At 40.2% G+C, this 18721-nt stretch overlaps 1 protein-coding gene across 2 annotated transcripts in view; it reads right to left on the reverse strand.

Annotated features, from left to right (window-relative positions):
* Nucleotides 1-18721, reverse strand: part of CFAP43 (cilia and flagella associated protein 43) — a 118434-nt gene that overhangs the window by 12946 nt on the left and 86767 nt on the right. For both annotated transcript variants that reach the window (XM_007080308.3, XM_042960640.1), the window contains exons 24-31: nucleotides 17385-17591; nucleotides 15500-15589; nucleotides 15122-15202; nucleotides 13890-14015; nucleotides 6910-7029; nucleotides 4043-4150; nucleotides 2438-2524; nucleotides 580-668 (exon numbers count right to left, since the gene is read on the reverse strand). In XM_007080308.3, coding sequence (XP_007080370.1) covers nucleotides 580-668; nucleotides 2438-2524; nucleotides 4043-4150; nucleotides 6910-7029; nucleotides 13890-14015; nucleotides 15122-15202; nucleotides 15500-15589; nucleotides 17385-17591 — 908 coding nt within the window. The remainder of the gene's footprint in view (nucleotides 1-579; nucleotides 669-2437; nucleotides 2525-4042; nucleotides 4151-6909; nucleotides 7030-13889; nucleotides 14016-15121; nucleotides 15203-15499; nucleotides 15590-17384; nucleotides 17592-18721) is intronic.

Consider the following 18721-nt stretch of genomic DNA (forward strand, 5'->3'; position numbering starts at 1 on the left):
TTTTTCAAACTTTGTCTTAAACACAATTACATGAAATGCTCTGAGTGCCAAATAAGTTTGGACAACTCTGCTTATTCTATTTTTTATATTTGGAGATCCAAAGACCAAAAACAAGTTCTGAGAAGTTTTTCAGTAAAGAAAACTGTTTAACTTTTTTTCTTTTAACCCAGTGTTTCCCCCTAACTTATTTTGTCCTGGAAGCCTTTTACATGAATTCCAATTCATACCACAAGGTCCTCATATTTGCTGGAACACATCTTGGGAAAAACTATAAATCTGTACGCCATCTATAACTTAAGAGGAACTTTAGTGCTACTTTCATAGAACTAAAATAGCACAATGCTCACCTAGACACTTTTTGAATAATGAAATCATTATTCTTCATTGCTTACCTTAAGATTTAAGAATAATCTTAAAAAACCCAGAGTTATGATAAAGACACGTGAACATTTTCACATAAAATATGTTATATTGAATATTTCCATCTAAGTGGGACTGAAAAAGCCAAAATATAATAATATTCCTTTTCACTTACAAACGCTTTTTTCTCAGAAACGTGATAGCAAAGGTGAAACAAACCTTGGTCGCCGTTTAAAAAGTTTGTAGAGTATATCCACCTGGTGACTGGGAATTTCAGAAAATTCTTTTTTAAAGCTGCGATCCAAAACCTAAGGACAGACATATCATTGCTGGGATTGCAACTCTCTTCAGAAGCCCTTTCTTTGTTGACAGCACTCTTCAAGATATAGGATTGTATCACTTTGGTTTAAAAAATCTATGAAAATTTGGTTAAAAAGTAGATTTGTTGAAGGGTGACCCCTCACTATGCAAGGATTTATCAAAGATTTATTTTGAATACGAAGTACTTCAGTGAATTATAAGTACTACTTCATATAAGGTTCTAGAAATCATTCAGAACTACAATTTCACAACATAATATTTACAAGTAAACCATGCAAGGGATTCTATTCTATTCTTCTATCCTATCCTATCCTATCCTATCTTATCCTATCCTATCCTATCCTATCCTATCCTATCCTATCCTATTCTATTCTGTATGTTTTTCTAGCCTGTTCTTTTCCATTACAAAACTAATGGTCAGGGGCACCTGGGTGGCTCAGTAGGTTAGGCATCTGACTTTTGATTTTGGCTCAGGTTATGAGCTCACAGTTCGTGGGTTTGAGCCCTGAGCTGGGTTCCACACTGGCAGTACAGAGCCTAGTTGGGATTCTCTCTCTCTCTCTCTCTCTCTCTCGGCCCTTCTCCCCCCTCTCAAAAATAAATGGCTAAACTTTAAACAAAACAAAACAAAACTACTGGTCATACATATGATCCAGTAATTCCACTACTGAGTATTTACCCAAAGAATACAAGAACACTGATTCAAAAAGATTATGCACTTCTGTGTTTACTGCAGCATTATTTACGATAGCCAAATTTTGGAAGCAACACAAGTGCCCATTGATAGATGGATGGATAAAGATGATGTATCATATACATACAACGGAATATTATTCAGCCATAAAAATGAATGAAATCTTGCCATTTGCAACAACATGGATGGACCTAGAAGATATAATGCTAAGTCAGTCAGTCAGAGAAAGACAAATACAATATTATTTCACTCATATGTGGAGTTTAAGAAACAAAACAAAAGAACAAAGAAAAAAAGAGATAAAAAACCATACACTTAAATATAGAAAACAAACTGATGGCTACCACAGGGTAGGTGAGTGGGGGCATGAGTGAGATAGGTGAGGGGGATTAAATGTTTATTTTGGGAGAGAGAGAGAGATTGCAAGTGGGGGAGAGGCAGAGAGAGAGGGAGACAGAGAATCTCAAACAGGCTCCGCACTGTCAGTGCAGAGCCCAGTGTGGGGTTTGAACTCATGAACCATGAGATCACCACCTGAGGTGAGATCATCACCTGAGCTGAAATCAAGAGTCGGACACTTAACCAACTGAGCCACCCAGGCACGCCAGTGTTGGGGATTAAGAGTACACTTATCATGAGTAATGTATAGAACTGAGTCATGTATAAAACTGTTGAATCATTATATTGTACATCTGAAATTAATACTGTGCATTAATCATACTTGAATTAAAATAAATTTTTTAAAACTACTGGTTATAGCTTACTAAATTGATTTCATGACCAACTGATGGCAATTGCAACTTAAAGTTTGAAAAGCCCTTAAGTCTAGATGATCTCTCTTTTTTGTACAAGAGAATGTTTAAACCAGAGATGTTTACAAAAATTTATTTTATACACTTATTATCAGAAATATACAATGGCACAGAATGAAGTTCACTGATAACTGAAAATTATAATAGGAGAAAAATCTATGAGGAAGTTAAATTACATTCCTTTTAATCTTCCCCAAATCTAGGCAGCAACTCTATTGCATTGGTGAATGGGTAAGACAACGGCTCTCACTTTGTCTTCTGCCAATAAGTTGTCATAGTGTTCCCTGTACGTATCAAGGTCTTCTTTGGCTTTCTGGACGGCCTCTGAAGTCTGGTTCTGTAATGACACCAAGAATAGGCAATTGGAACTAAGTTTTTCAGGATAAACAAAAATATTGGGGATATTAAAAATAACAACAAATTTCCTAGTATAAGATAAATGTGTCAGTGGAATATCCATTACAGATAAGATTTGTAGAAGAAAGTAAATCAATTGGAGATTTTGAAAGAACAAACATCTAATCACCTGTTTCTAAGTATAGCCAGGCCTGCATGTGAGTGTGTTAAGTGACTAAAGGAAGTATGGATGATGGAATTGTACAGTCTTGGGATTCACATGGAGCTGGCTTCTGAGAGACTGAATGTATAAACAGACAATGGCCAGACTATATATACAAATAGGACTCTGACCCACAACCCCTGTAGCCACTAGCCAGGAAGCTAAACCATATCCTCAGCAGCGAGCAACCCCAAACTGCCAGGACTTGGTCAGTAACTTTCAGCTTTCCTAATTTTTGCCGCCATTTCCAGTTTAGGACCAAATAGACAAAGCCAAATATGCTCCCCAAATTAATCACACAGGTTGCCTGCCTTCTAATTACCTTGCCCCTCGCTTCCCCATGCCAACAACTTCTAATCAGGGTGCATCTGAAGCCCTCTCTTCTTTATTATAAAGCTTTCCCACCCCCTGCCTGCCTTTGAGTGTCTGCCAAACACAAGTGATGGTGGCTGAACCCTTACTATACCAAGCTCTGAATAAATAGTCTGCTTATTGTCATCTAGATGGTCTTAATTTATTTCCACAGTTCCAATTCCTGCTGTTTTACATTCTAATGGGTGACTTAGGCATGTTACCAACTCTCCTCAACTAGGAAAGAAATCCAGGACCCTGCAGGGTTGTTATGAGGATGGTTGCATTTAGAAGGTGCTTTACATAGGCTATTTAATAGACTGCTAGCAAAAACTAAGTTCATATGTCATACATATATGATACTCTAAATCATTCATACATAAATGTTCTTTATTAATACTACCAAGAAAAGCTGACACCTTTTGAAAATTATTATGTGATAAGCATTTTGCATTCATTGTCTCTTTAATAAGACTTATCTATTCAACCCCTATTTATTAGGGTTTTTCAGAATATGACAGCTTTTCATTCTATAAGCTAACCTGTTACTCACATGCTTAGTAAAACGTAGGGTTCCAAATGATCCAGAGAAGACAATACTCCCAGAGAAGAGCTTGCAAATAGCTTAAAAGATTCTATGTCTTGTCCAAGGTCCCACAGCCAGTCAGTAGTTAGAAGCGAGTCCTTCCAACCATGAAGCTATATTGTCTCATTTTATAAATCATATATCATATCAAAGTTACACAGTTCTTTTGACTAAATGGTTACAGACACGGAATCACATAACTTCATGAACAGACTACAGCAGGTGCTTTCATCTGACCCTGGAGCAAAGTCCCTGGCAGGGAGCCAAGGAACACACACAGCTAAGAGGGATGTGCAAGAAGGGAAGGGCCTAGGTGTGTCAGCTCTGGTTATACTCAAGATATCAGATACTGTCCTTACTTTCTCCGCCTGCTTCTTTATAAGGTAGTTGTTTAGGAATGCTTCTCTGGAGCTTATTTCTTCATCCAACAGCAAAGAAAAAACGAGGTTATTTATTTTCAGTTCCTCCTGTGGAAATATTTCAAAAGGTGGGGAAGATGATCACTACTTCTATTTGAGAAATGATTTTCTACTGAGGGCCACAGACTTGGCACTCATCAAGCAGATTCATGACATACAAATAAGAGAAATTCTTTTCAGGAAAAAGGGAATATAGACAGTTGCACTAACTACTCAGTTATTTTACCTTTTCCATCTTTTCATTGTAAGGTGAAATATATATACAGAAAAAATACACACAACAGCATATAGCTTGAGTTATAAAGGTAAAACACCCTTGCAATCACCCCACAGTTCAAGAAATACAGCTTTCCCCTTCCATGTGTCCCCTTCACAGTCTCAACCCCAGTAATAACCACCTTCCTGACATTCATAATAATCACTCTCTTGTGTTTCTTTATGCTTTTATTACCCAAGTATGTCTCTAGGCACTAGAGCATAACTTGTCCATTTAAAAAATTGCCACCTGAAAAAAAATTTCTTATAATCCACAGATTCCTTTCCTTTCCTCTCCTCTCCTCTCCTCTCCTCTCCTCTCCTCTCCTCTCCTCTCCTCTCCTCTCCTCTCCTCTCCTCACATTTACTTGTAGTTTTACCTAATCTGGGTTTTGCTAACTGCATACTTCCGGTGAGTTCATCAGTATCCTTCATCTCATGTACTGTCTGAAAACTGGCAGCTGATCAGAGGCCTGATCGGACCCATGTGTGATCCTTTTGGCAATACCGTAGGTGATACTATGTCCTTTGATCAGGAGACACATACTATTGTCTGCTTTTTTGTGATGTTAGTAAGTGTAGACACTGCATGCCCAGGCCCATTAATCCATGGAGAGTTGTAGGATGGTGATATTCTATTTCTGTAGTTCCTTTTTTTTTTTCACTTTATTCATTAAAACTCCTTTGTAAATACACAGATGCTCCTCCTTCTCTGCAATGTAGTTACCTAGTGGTACAATTCATACAGGAAGGCAGAATCAATTCTCGACACTCTCTCTGTCAGTTTTCAAATAATGAATTGGTTGTTATCGTCTGAAGGTGAACGATAGGCATTTTTCTTTTTAAAATACCGCAAATTCACAAATTTAAACAACTTTGGTGGGTTTTAGGTAATTGCAATGATTATCATTGTTGAATCTTAAATTATTCCCTTTACGGGAGCTTTTAAAATTGGCTCCTGAGTCCTTTGGATATTATCTGGTAGTCTTTGATAGTTTCCTCATTATTTTGTATGAAAAGATGTTCTAAGCACATCTTTTTAAAATAATAGCTTTATTAGTATATATTTCATACAATTCACTCATTTCATATAAGTCACTTTTCACCCATGTTGTAGCACATGTTAGTACTTGTCATTGCCAAATAATATTCCATTATATGGATAAACCACATTTTATTTATCTATATGTAGTCATTGGACATTTGGATTGTTTCTACTTTCTGGCCATATGACTAACGCTGTTCTTATGCCTAGTTCTGGGGCATTCATTACCAATCTCCCCCGACCCAACTACCATATACACACTCCCTCCCTGTGGGGCCAGTGGTTATGTTATCTGTCTGTGGCCATGACTCCCCAGGAGCAGCCCCTCTCTCAAGGCTACAGCTCTTGCTGGTAGTGGTTGTAGCTCCCTTCCCTTGCCTCTTTAGATTTAGAAATGTTAGGGGCTTCCCACTGTTTCTGGTCTCTTGGCCATTCCTTGCTGTTTCCCTTAACCCTGCCCATACCTCAGTGAAGAGTCCCTGCATTAAACCCTCTTCAATGTAACTCTTTCAGTGTACCATTCCTATTGGGACCCCGAGGATAGAGACATCCTCCTAGAGGTTCCCTTACCTTCTTTCATCTTTTTTGGTTGACCTCTCTTGCCTTTAGAGACACATATAAATTTTCAAGATCTTGTGTTTCTCAAAATATCATTATTCTCCTCTTACACTCAAATGATAGTTTGGGCAGTACAGAATCCAATGCTAGGAATAATTTTCCCTTAGAATTGAAAGGCTTCACCCCTTGGTCTTCTTGTTTCTAGTTACTGCACACTTCATTTATATTCTTACTGTTGAATCAAATTAAGCCAGATTTCTCATTGGCTCTTTGGGGCAGATGGATTATTCATTCATTTAACACATAGTATGAGCCCAGCCCTTTGCTAGTTGCTGGAGATACAGGGGCGAACAAGACAGAGTTCATGGAACTTATAGTTTTGGGAGCATTAAAAAGTAATCTCATATAAATTAAAATTCAGTTGCGATAAGTAATAGAAAGTAAAAGGTCAGAGCATATACTAGGAAGCTCTAACCTAGTCTGAGGAACTGGCTTGTAAATTGGGACCTGAAGGATGAGTAGATACAGGTCAGGAGGCAGAGCCAGGAGGAATGGGCACACTGCTGTGCTCAAGGCACCAAAGGGAGTGTGGCCAGTGAAGACGGGAGGGGCAGAGGTGAGGCTGGAGCAGGAGCCAGGCCCACATGAGCAGGAAGGTTGTTGGTCTTTTTCCTAAGAACAAAGAGAGGCCCTGGAGGCTCCTTAAAATAAAAGTCATGGGGCATCTGGGTGGCTCAGTTGGTTAAGTGTCTGACTTCGGCTCAAGTCATGACCTCATGGTTAGTGAGTTCGAGCCCTGTGTCTAGCTCTGCACTGACAGTTCAGAGCCTGCTTTGGACTCTTTGTCTCCCCTTCTCTCTCTGCCCCTCCCCTGCTCACACTCTCTCTCATTCTCAAAAATAAATAAACATTAAAAGAAAAAGTCATGTAAGTAAAAGCTTTTATTTACCTGGTTGACAACCATCTCTGCCTTTACTCTCCTTTCAAAGAGTCTTTTCAAATGTTCATCAAAATTCTGTGTGCTTTCTTGAATGGAATTTTGAAGTTTCTTCATTTCTGCTTCTAATGACTGAAAGGAAATCAATAGCAAAGTTAATGTTTAGGAACATTAAATGCTGCAAGGAAGTGGTGTTCACATTTTGCTGCAAGGGTACGGGAAGGACAGGCCTTCTGAAGTGCTCTGGGCCTTCCACTCTCTTCAACCAGAGATGTTCCATTTGGATCTGTTTAATATACTGAGTCTGAGATTTTTGCTTTAAAAAGATTATGCTGGAAAAAAAAAGACATAACCGATCATGGCTAATGATGCAGGCAGAATAAGGCCTAGTAAAACAAATTACAACAAATCTTTCTGGAAAATTCTTACTCTCTATATATAAGACAAATTTCCAGGCACACAATCTGACCCTAAAAAATCTTGATTTTTTTTTTAAAGCCATGATATATCTTCACAGAATTTTTTAGATTTTAAGGAAATAAGGAGTGAGTGTATAGATAAAGAGGTAGAGGCAGAGATAGACTTAGATCTAAGCAAGAGCAGGTGAGTAGGAAACTATAAATTTATATATATATTTTTTCATGGAAAATACCACATTGGTGAATTTGTTTACTTTTTAAAATATAATTCATTGTAAAGCTAGCTAACATACAGTGTATCCACTGTTTTGGGAGTAGTTCCCTGTGATTCATCGCTTATATACAACACCCAGTGCTCATCCCAGCAAGCGCCCTCCTCAATATTTTTAAAGTTTATTTATTTATTTTGAGAGAGAGAGAGAAAGAGAGAGAGAGAGCGAGCGAGCATGTGCAAGAGGGACCGAACAGAGGAGGGGCAGAGAGAGAGGGGGAGAGAGAAAATCCCAAGCAGACTCCATGCTGTCACCACAGAGCGTGATGCAGGGCTCAAGTCTCACAAACCGTGAGATCATGATATGAGCCAAAATCAAGAGTCAGACGCTTAACTGACTGTCAGGCGCTCCTAAACTTATATTTTTAAAGAAAACAATACCTGTAGTTCAATCCTAGACATACCATTACAAATAATTTTTATCTTTAAACGTTTTTGTAACTTAAAATTTTTGATATGACTTTAAATTTACAGAAAAGTTGTAAGAATAGTACAAAGAATCCCCACATACTTTTTACCAAATTAATCAAATGCTAATATTCCAACGCATTTGTTTTATCACTTGCTCAATCCCTTCTCTCTCTCTCTCTCTCTCTCTCTTTATCTTTTTCTCAACCATTTGAGAATAAGCTACAGACGCTCAAATACAGCTGAGTCATTTTGTAGACTGTCACTCAGTTTAGGTCTGTCTGATGTTTTCTCATGCATAGACCAGGTTATACATTTCTAGCAGGAACACTACATAAATCATGTTGTATCCTTCTCAGGGCACCACATGAGGAGACATGATGTTGGTTTGTTTCATTACTGGTGATGTTAACTGGTCAAGCATTGTCTGCCAGTGTCTCTATCATACAGTTGCTATTTTTCCATTTGTAATCAATTTGTGGGAAGATACTTAGGAACCATGTAAAAATCTTGTTCCTCATCAAACTTTTATCCACCAGTTTCAGCATCCACTGATAATTCTTCCTTGAATAAATTATTACTATGATGGTAACAATACATTATTTTAAGTTTACCTTAAAAAGCTAAGTTCTATCTATGCTGGTTTAATGAAGTGAGAGACAAATTCTGGGAAGGTGATGGAGAGAGTTTAGCTAGATGTATAGAGGCCCTTGACACAAGGAGAAACACCACCCAAATTAAGCTAATGAAGCAATGAGGAAATATTAAAATAAAACAAATACAGAAAAAGCACACTTCAGGGCCAGTTTATTTATCATAATTTATGACACTATCTCATAGGAATGGAAACATCACACCGGCTATGGGCCCAGTAGCTGTGTATCCAGGCCCTGTGTCCCTGGACAATGGTAGCACCATCACATGGCCAACGATCCCAGCCCACCCCTCTCTCCGGACAGAAAGGAACTTTTTCTAATGTCAGAACGGCCTTTTGCTCTGTGTTTCAAACACCCCACATTCTTTTCACTGCAGGCTCTTCTCATGTGCTTTTCCATCTGCCTGATCTCCATTCCCTGCTCTTCAACTTGTCATTTTTTCTCATTCTTCTAACGTGAGCACCAAAGTCACTTTCTCAAGTAAGCCTACCTTGGGTCCCGTCTTAGGCACTATCTTGAGCCTGAGAAGCAAAGCCTGGAACGGGATTCCAGTGTATGTGATTTTGGGAGGGAGTGCTTTTTCAGAGACATCTGTAAAGGGGGGGAAGGGAAGCAGCCAAGGAAGGGGCAGAGGCTGAGCAACGATGTGCCCTTAGGTAGCCCAGCCTTTGCCTGATTCCCAGGGGATAAGGGTAATAGAGAGGCTCCACTGAGCTGTCCCAGTTTGGGTCAAGGGGGCTGGACTTTTGCATCCCCATGTCATCAGTCAGTCACAGGCTGTTCTGGATAACCTTGTGTGGTACAACAAGGATGCCCCCTTGATGAGCCAAGGGCAAGGTGCCAGAGGTCTCAGGTCTGAGTCTTTATCTGTAGCATGCATAGTGGTAAGGGGATGGGCACGCCAGCCTGTAAAGGGGGCCTGGTGAACACCAGTGGCCCCAATCTCAGTCAGTGCCTCTGTGTTTACTGTCACAGATGGCACCTGGCCTTGTCCGTGCTGATTTATTGCATTGTAGTTGAATGACTATTTTGTGAATGTCCAGTTAATATGTAACTCCCTACCCCCCAAGACAGTGAGCACTGTGAGGGGGCAAGGGCTGTGTCTGTCTAGTCAGCAAGCGTCCTCCAGGATCTGGCACAGCCCCCAGCCCACAGTGGGAATCAAAGGAGTATTTGTTAAAGAATTGGGTGTCACTTTTCCTCAAACATCCCTGGGAAAATCTAATTGTAACTAAAAATGTCTGCATCAGGTGCTGAGAAATGAGAAGCAGGGAGATGGGAGATGGGACACTAAAGAGGAGGGTATGGATGAACAGTGCAGAACCCATGAGAACAAGAATTTCTCCCAGCCCTGGACAAACACATGGCTTGCAATTTAAGAAAGTATTGTTGTAGTTGGCCAGACTACAGGCTCTTGAGGATGAAGGTGGTAAATCCCCAGGCCCTTGGTCTGTGCCTGGTACATAATAAGTGTCAATAAATTTATCGACTCATTCAAGAAATATTTATTGAGTGCCAATGGATCAAGCATAGTTCTCAAAACTTGAAATATAGTAAAGAGCAAAACAAACCAGTTCTCTTCCCTCACATTACATTCTAGTGGAGGAGGCAGGTAATATATACACGAGTGCAGGGGAAGCAGGCCAGGTGGGGATGAGCACTCTGGAGAACACCAGAGCAGGGTGTGGGGGACAGAGTGGGACTAGTGAGGAGAGAGTTTGCCATGTTATTTAGGGAGATGAGCTGACGACCGAGTAGAGATCCAAAAGAGGTGAGACAGCATGTGGCCAAATGGGACGAGAACACCCCAGGCAATGGCCACAGCATGTCAAGGGTCCATGGCAAGAATGAGCTGTGAGTGTGGGAGTCAAGAGTTCACTGGGGATCCATGGAGGTCCTCGAAGCCAGTGCAGTAGACACACTTAAGGATGGGGAGAGTGGTGGGAGAGAATGGGAAGGGTACAGATCAGGGGAGGGAAGAGCAGGGAAACGGATGCCATAAATCAGGTGAGAAATGACACTATTTGGATTAGGGTGGCAGCTGTCAAGGTGCCCAAAGAGGAGCCCCTGGCAAATCATAAAGAAGGGACTTGAGGTGCAATGTCAGGCAGTGCTGCTTCTGGGGAGAATGAGGCAGAGTGGAAGACGGAGGTGCCTCCAGGAGACTTGGGGTAAAGGGAAAGAAGGAAGGAAGAAGTGAACATTAAGGGTTCTGCAGAAACAAAGAAAATCATGAAATCAGAAGACACACTGGCCTCTTCCCCCTGAAATAAGAATAGTCCTACACGAAGAATTTATATCAAATTGATAATGTCGTCCACACAGAAGGGAAAAAGAAGATTCATCCAAACAAATTCTGAACATAATGTGCAGGTGGCCCACCCTCAGTGGATATATCCTAAGAATAAAAGGAGGTGCAAGGAAATCTTAAAACCTACCAAGTAGTTTTGCTTTTCGTAGAGGCATTTTAGGCATATTGTAGGACTGAGCAAATGAATAAATACATTTATAGTTGGGGAACTAGAGTTTGTGCCGAGAAAGGAGATTTAAATACTATGTTGGAATTGGAGGTAATAGTATGAAGCTTTCATATCATTTTATGTATAGTATGATGTTTTGATACCATATATATATAATTCAGGAGAAAAATATAAAACACAAATGTGGCAATATTAAAAACTGGAGGGTATAGGTATATGGTATATAGACAGTACTACTCATGTAACATTTCTGTACATTTGAATAATTCTAAAATAAAAATTGGCAAATTTAATCCGGTGTTAGGAAAATTGGTGGAGGTATAAAATGAAATAAGATTTGCCATGAATTGATAATTGTTGAAGCTGGATGGGGGGGGGTCATTCTACTATTCTCTCTACTCTTTTATATATTTGATATTTTCCAGAATACAAAGGCTTTTTGAAAAGATTGGGAGAAACTGGAGACAATGAACACAGATTTTTCTAGGTTTTTTTTTTTGAGGAGACGCTGGGCAGTGGATTGAAAGGAAAGTGGGGTCCAGAGAGTTATTTTTTCCTTTTAGCTTATTTTGAAGTACATTCAGACTAACTCAAAAGTCACAAGGATCATAGAAAGAATTCCAGAATCTTCTTCAAAGGAGTTTTTTTTTTTCTTTTTCTCTTCTAAAAGATGAGAGATGTATCCAATGTATAATATTACAACATGTGTCTATGCTGAAGGGAAAAATTGATGCAGGAAAAAGGGGAAAACTGCAGGAGTAACAATGTTGAATCGTAAGGTGGTAGGGGATTGGGTGCACAAGTGAAGGACCAGCTCGGGCAGATGCAAGGCCATTTCATCCTTAAGAGACAGAAAGGCAGGAAGAGTCTATGGATTCTAGCACGGGCAGAAGACAGATGTGGAGGTGGAAGAGTAAGGGAAATCTCTTCTAGTTGCTTCTCTCCTCCCAGTGGAATAGAAAATAGGGTAAGAGTGCGTTGAAGAGGTCAGGTGTTGGAAGTTTGAAGACGGGAGAACATGTGACACAGTCCTCTAGGATCTTGCTACTTAAAGCACAGTCCTCCGACCAGCAGCAGCTGTACCACCAGGTCGCTTGTTAGAAATCTCAGGATCCTACAGGTGTGCAGTTTCGAAGGGGTACATGCACCCCAATGTTTATAGCAGTGCTATCGATAGTAGCCAAAGTATGGAAAGAGCCCAAATGTCCATCCATGGATGAATGGATACAGAAGACGTGGTACACACATATACAATGGAGTACTACTCAGCAATCAAAAAGAATGAAATCTTGCCATTTGCAACTACGTGAATGGAACTAGAGGGTATTATGCTAAGAGAAATGAGTCCGAGAAAGACAAATATCATATGACTTCACTCATATGAGGACTTTAAGATACAAAACAGATGAACATAAGGGAAGGGAAGCAAAAATAATATAAAAACAGGAAGGGGGACAAAACATAAAAGACTCTTAAATATAGAGAACAAAAAGAGGGTTGCTGGAGGGGTTGGGGAGGGGGGATGGACTAAATGGGTAAGAGGCTCAAGGAATCTACTCCTGAAACCATTGTTGCTCCATGTACTAACTTGGATATAAATTATAAAAAATAAATTATAGAAAGAAAAAAAAGAAATCTCAGGATCCTTCCATTTCCTCAGAATGACAGAACTGAATCTGCGTTTTTGACAACATCCCCCAGGTGATGTGGACTAAGCTAGGGGAAAAAGAGAACAGTGTCGCTGAACAGCTCTAAGGACCCAATAATGATTAAGGTCATTAGAGGGAAACGAGTCAGCTGGTGTAGGCACAGAGAAGGCCAAGTACTGGCTTTAGTCAAGGCTGGCTTTTACCCATTGAGTGTGACCAAGGAACAGGGAAGTGGGGACACAGGCAGCAGACTAATTTCACAACACGAGACCATGCAATAAATGCCACCACCTTAGGCATCTAGAGTCCCCAATGCCTTCACATTTTTACTGCATTCAAGACTGCTCATTTTGGCTTTTTGGTAAGTCCTACCTTGGGATGAAATGTTAGGGCACTGTTAGAGGACTGCCGTGAATAAAAGCGGGAACAGGTTAACAATAGGTTTAAAGAAGTTGCTCATGAGATACAGCCACTATAAAGCTGACAAACTGTCCTGCCTGAAATGATGGCATGGTTTTACTTTCTTCACAGAGGAATAAATTTTTTTTATTTGGTTGTATACCATCAGCTTTTATATCCCTATTATAATTGTAAGCAATTTTAATGTTGGAATGTTTCTTGGTGATGCAAAGAGATAAAAATAGAACTGCACTGCAGGTATCTCAAATTACAACTGTAAACTACGTGCTGTGTTGATTATGTCATTCTTTTGTCAAGTCCTTTCCTTGAGATTGAGAGCAAATCAAGCAAGAGTATTACTAAACTGAAACAGATGTAGAAGATAGAGAGCAGTACCTACAATATACTATAATACATGTTCACTAAACATTTTAAGAATTAATGGAGGACCAAATGAATTGTAACTATGTGGGAAATATTGAAATCAATAAGAACTTAAAAAAAACACAATCACTGCAATATGTTCTTTCTGTTTGAAATTGTGTTAACTCTAAGTTTATCTCTACCCACTTCCCCTAAGTCTCTTGAGAATTTAAGCTGAAACACTATCCTGGAGCTACTCAAGATACTGAGGGAATAAAGAACACTCAATTTTAAAACATACTGAAATGAAACTTGGGTGGGGTACATTAATTCCTTGCTCTTCTGACCTTTCTATATTTCTCTCTTTCTTCATTTAACTCTTTAACTTTCTTCTCATATTCTTTAAATTGTTTCCTCTCTTCTTCAGACCATACAGCATCAGGTTTTGCCATGAAAGCAGGTTGAGGAATCACCTGAAGATATAAAGGAAAGCATATACTGTGCCTCAAACATAAATATAGCAGTACAGTGAAGGTTCAGGGTTATCATTACAGTTTAATTTTTTTTTAATGTTTATTCATTTTTGAAAGACAGAGACAGAGGACAAGCAGGGGTGGGGCGGAGAGAGAGGGGGACACAGAATCTGAAGCAGACTCCAGGCTCTGAGTTGTCAGCACAGAGCCTGACATGGGGCTCGAACTCACCAACCACGAGATCATGACCTGAGCCGAAGTCAGATGCTCAACCGACTGAGCCACCCAGGTGCCCCATCATTATGGCTTAAATAAAGAGCCCTGGGATGCCTGGGTGGCTCTGTTGGTTGAACATCTGATGCTTGATATTTAGCTCTGGTCATGATCCCAGGGTCGTGGGATTGAGCCCCACATTGGGATCTGTGTTGAACATGGAGCCTGCTTGGTATTCTCTCTCTCTCTCTCTCTCTCTCTCTCTCTCTCTCTCTCTGCCCCTCCCCTGCTTGAGTGCACGCATGCATGCATGCTCTCTCTCTCTAAAATTAAATTAAATTAAATTAAATTAAATTAAATTAAATTAAGCCCCAATGACTTTTAAAGAGATACAGTTCTTCACATTGGCAAGATGATGGCCTGACACTTTAATGAAAGGATATGAAAAAATGTTACAACTATTTTTCTGTGACATAAGCGAGAGTGGGCAATTTGGGATGTACACCGATTCTTAAGTGACAGGTTCAGAGGTACGTGTTGATATCTTCATAGCTAGAACTGGATCTGAGCTCCAGGGACACCTATGGCAGGTATCAAATGGAATGTTTCTTGGTATATCCAGAGAATTATGGGTGCAGCGTTAACCCTGCTTTCTATAGAGATAAGAACCACTATGGTTGCCTGTTTTTGTTCTTTTGTTTGCTTTATGTCAATGAGAAGGCAAGCCTGGGGTTTCAAATTTCTTATTTGCCTGATGTGGTTTGTTTATGAGGTACTGTATATTTGTAGCTGTAGAATTTCTAAGACTCAGGTTATTATAGACAAGAATGATCAGATTTAAGTAGCTCTCTCTACCCCATTCCACCTTCCATAAGAATGTCCAGAAATCTCACCATTCTCAAAATATCTTCCTTCTTGACTTCCAGAACTCCTCCCATCATGTCCATCAGGGCTCGGTGCCTTGTGTCAGGACCCTGGAAAAGAGCCAGGGTCAGGGAGGGCAGCTGAGACAAAGATCTGTCCCTCTGGTGGCACCAGAGGCGGCCTCCCACCCAGTGTTAGAATGACTGCATTTAGAACTGGGGAGGGTGGCAAAGTGGCATGGAGGGAAGAGGAGAAGGAGGCCACGGAGATTCCAGTGACGTCTGACCATGTCAATTGCCTTGATATGTTTCTACAGTGGAGTACAAGTACGAGACTACTGAACCAAATTGGAACAAGAATCCCTAAAGGAAAGGGGGTCTTAGATATGTCTGAGCCAAACTGCCTACCCGTGTCAGAAGCCATTGCTCCATTTTACCGGTCACAGTAAATTGCGTTTTGTTTTTTTGCCATGGATTAACAAATCTGTGAGCTGTAATCTGAAAGAGAAAATGTAGTTTCCTGCTGTTATTCTTACAAAATTCAAAACAAACCTTCCTTCCACACATCAGGGAAGAGGTTAGAAGGTACCAAGAAGATAAAGGAACCATCCAGATTTCACAACCCATTTCCTATCTTGGAACACAGATGAGATCTAGAATGAGAGGCTTGGGAGAATTGATTGCTCCTTCTCTATTAGCTCTCAAAGCTGTTCTCTGCCACTAAAGAGATTATAACAGGGATCTGATTTAGAGGAGGGGGCAGGAGGAGGGTTCAGAGAAGTGTCCTCTAAGCCAAACCCTGTAGGATGGGGTTCCTGAGAGACCAACAGCTTGGAGTATTCAAGGAGTCATGGGAATGCAAGTGTGGCTGGCCCAAAGCAAGATGGTGAGAACAGCTGAAGAGGAAGGGGCTGGGGTGGGCAGACAGGAAGAGGCATGTTTCCTGAAGTGAAATGAGCAGCCACTGCGGGGTTTGAAGCAGGGGAAGGACATAAGTTTGGCTTGTAACAAGCTCACTCTCCTCACATAGAAGGGATTAAAGAAGAGGTTAATTATCCACATACAAAGACTGCCCATAGCAAGACCTTGGTGAGAGCGGCAGAGTAAAGTCCTTGCTATCACCATGCTCCAGGGTTTTTGATTACACGGTGAGGGTCTGGTTCTGGAAGAAATGATATCCTTAAACAAGTACAGTGGACCTCAGAGGTAAGGATGTGTCCTGAAGGATAATAATTTGGGTTCAGACTGCAACTCTGTCATTTACTAGCTCTGTAACTGTGGTCAAACTACTTAAACTCTCTGTGCCTCACTTTCCTCACCTGTAAAAAGGAGGTAATATTAGTATCTACCATATAAGGTCTTATAATGAAAAATTAGTCTCAATCTATTTAGGGCACTTAGAATGGTATCTGGCTTTTAACAGGGGCTGTATAATGTTTGGTATTATTTCTAAGCAACACTATTACCTTTTTGTCCCAAAGTAATCAAGCTGTTTTCATATGGGCAAGGTTTTTTTTTTTTTTTTTTTTTTTTTTTTGGTATTTTCTAGCATTTCTTACTTTTTAGAAATAAAATATGGTTATATTTTAATTGTTTTCTTTAAGCATTTACTTGTAACCACCTGGGGCCAAACACCTTTTAAGAAGGCTGCCCAACCTTTTGGGATGAGCACTGGGTGTTGTATGGAAACCAATTTGACAATAAATTTCATATATTGAAAAAAAAAAAAAAAAAAAAAAAGAAGGCTGCCCAGTGAGCCCCGTTCCTCTGGTCAGTGCCTTAATGACCCAGATAATTAGATAATTCCTGGAGCTTCATCAGCCTTTCTCCCACAGCGTGACCCAACCTTCTTTGGTACAGGTACCAGACCTATGCTGGGTTAGGGACCTCTTCCTAGGCAAATGTGGAATCAGGACTAAGAGATTCTAGTTGGGATCAGTTGTTTGCTTAAGTGGGGAGAAATAAAGTAGAAGCTGCTGGAGGAAGGTGAAATGCAGAGAGAAGTGAGCTAAGAGATAAAGAAAGGGTACTTCTTGACTCCCCTCAAAGTTCCAGTCTTTGGCCCCTGCTTCCTTCTAGGCTGGGTGTCCAAATCTTCCCTAGATTCCATAGGATTCACAAAAGAAATTCTCATTATTGCTGAGGCAATGTCAACTGTTTTTTTTTTTTTCTTGTGACCAAGACTGCTACCTAATATAGTCACTTCCAGTAGTGTGCACAAGAAAATGAGTAACTAAGAACATGGGGGAATGTTGTAAGAAAGAAGGGAAGGGATGACACAGGTAGTCAGTACCTCTTTGTTTTCCACAACAAGGGTTCTCTCTGGCTTCTCACAATCATCAAATTCTGGTTGCCAGACCACTTCTTCTAAGTCCAGATCTAAAATAATTTCTTGAATTCTTACATTTCTTTCCTTCACACGTGCAATTTCAAACTCTTTTTGTTTATATGCAGCATCAAACTCATTGTTGAAAATAGTTTTCACCTTGTAAATGACATCCTGAAATAGCAATATGATACTGTGAACACATCACATTATATGGTAACATGATCTCATGTTTTTACCTTCCTGCCAAATCAATTTACAAACTCTCAGCAAGTTAATCATTCTTTTAAATTGTTTTTATTTATTAAAATTTTTAATGTTTTATTTATTTTTAACTTTTTTTTAAAATATGAAATTTATTGTCAAATTGGTTTCCATACAACTCCCAGTGCTCATCCCAACAGGTGCCCTCCTCAGTGCCCATCACCTCCCTCCTACCCCCCATCAACCCTCAGTTTATTCTCAGCTTTTAAGAGTCTCTTATGGTTTGGCTCCCTCCCTCTCTAGCTTTTTTTTTCCTTCCCCTCCCCCCATGGTCTTCTGTTAAGTTTCTCAGGATCCACATAAGAGTGAAAACATATGGTATCTGTCTTTCTCTGTTTTATTTATTTTTGAGAGAGACAGAGACAGAGACAGAATTCCAGCAGGGGAGGAGCAAAGAGAGAGAGGGAGACACAGAATCTGAAGCAGGCTCCAGGCTCCGAGCTGTCAGCACAGAGCCCAACTTGGGGCTCAAACCCATGAACCATGAGACCATGACCTGAGCCAAAATTGGATGCTCAACCAACTGAGCTACCCAGGTGCCCCAGTAAGTTCATCGTTTTAAAAGATGGTTTATATTAAGTCATTTCTTGGTTCAATAACCCACAGTGGCAGCGGTAGGATTAAGGCAGTGATATAACTGTTATACCACACTCTACTTCCTGAAATGTTAGCCGTAACTCAATGTGCAGGTATGCTGATAAATGCTCAAGTAGGCAATGGGTACTAGGAGACTCTGGGCTATTCTCTCAACTTTTGTGTATGTTCCAAAAAAATCCATCCTAAAATGTTTAAAAAGCAATATGTGATATTTATATTGGGAAATGTCTCTTCTTTGAGACCTGGTTTGGGGGACATGTGGTAAGGAAAGGATGGCCTATAGAGATTGTCTAAAGAATTTCCCAGAAAAGCACAACTGCACACAATATTCTTTCTCTGTATGGTCAGGTCATTCTAAGGCAGGAAGGGGAGCTAAGCTGGCTAGCTGGACCTTGGCAGTGGGTCCAACTGGATCACCCCCACCTCTGCTGGTGAGTAGAATG

Source organism: Panthera tigris, chromosome D2 (genome assembly GCF_018350195.1).
Source record: "Panthera tigris isolate Pti1 chromosome D2, P.tigris_Pti1_mat1.1, whole genome shotgun sequence".
NCBI classification, from domain to species: domain Eukaryota; kingdom Metazoa; phylum Chordata; class Mammalia; order Carnivora; family Felidae; genus Panthera; species Panthera tigris.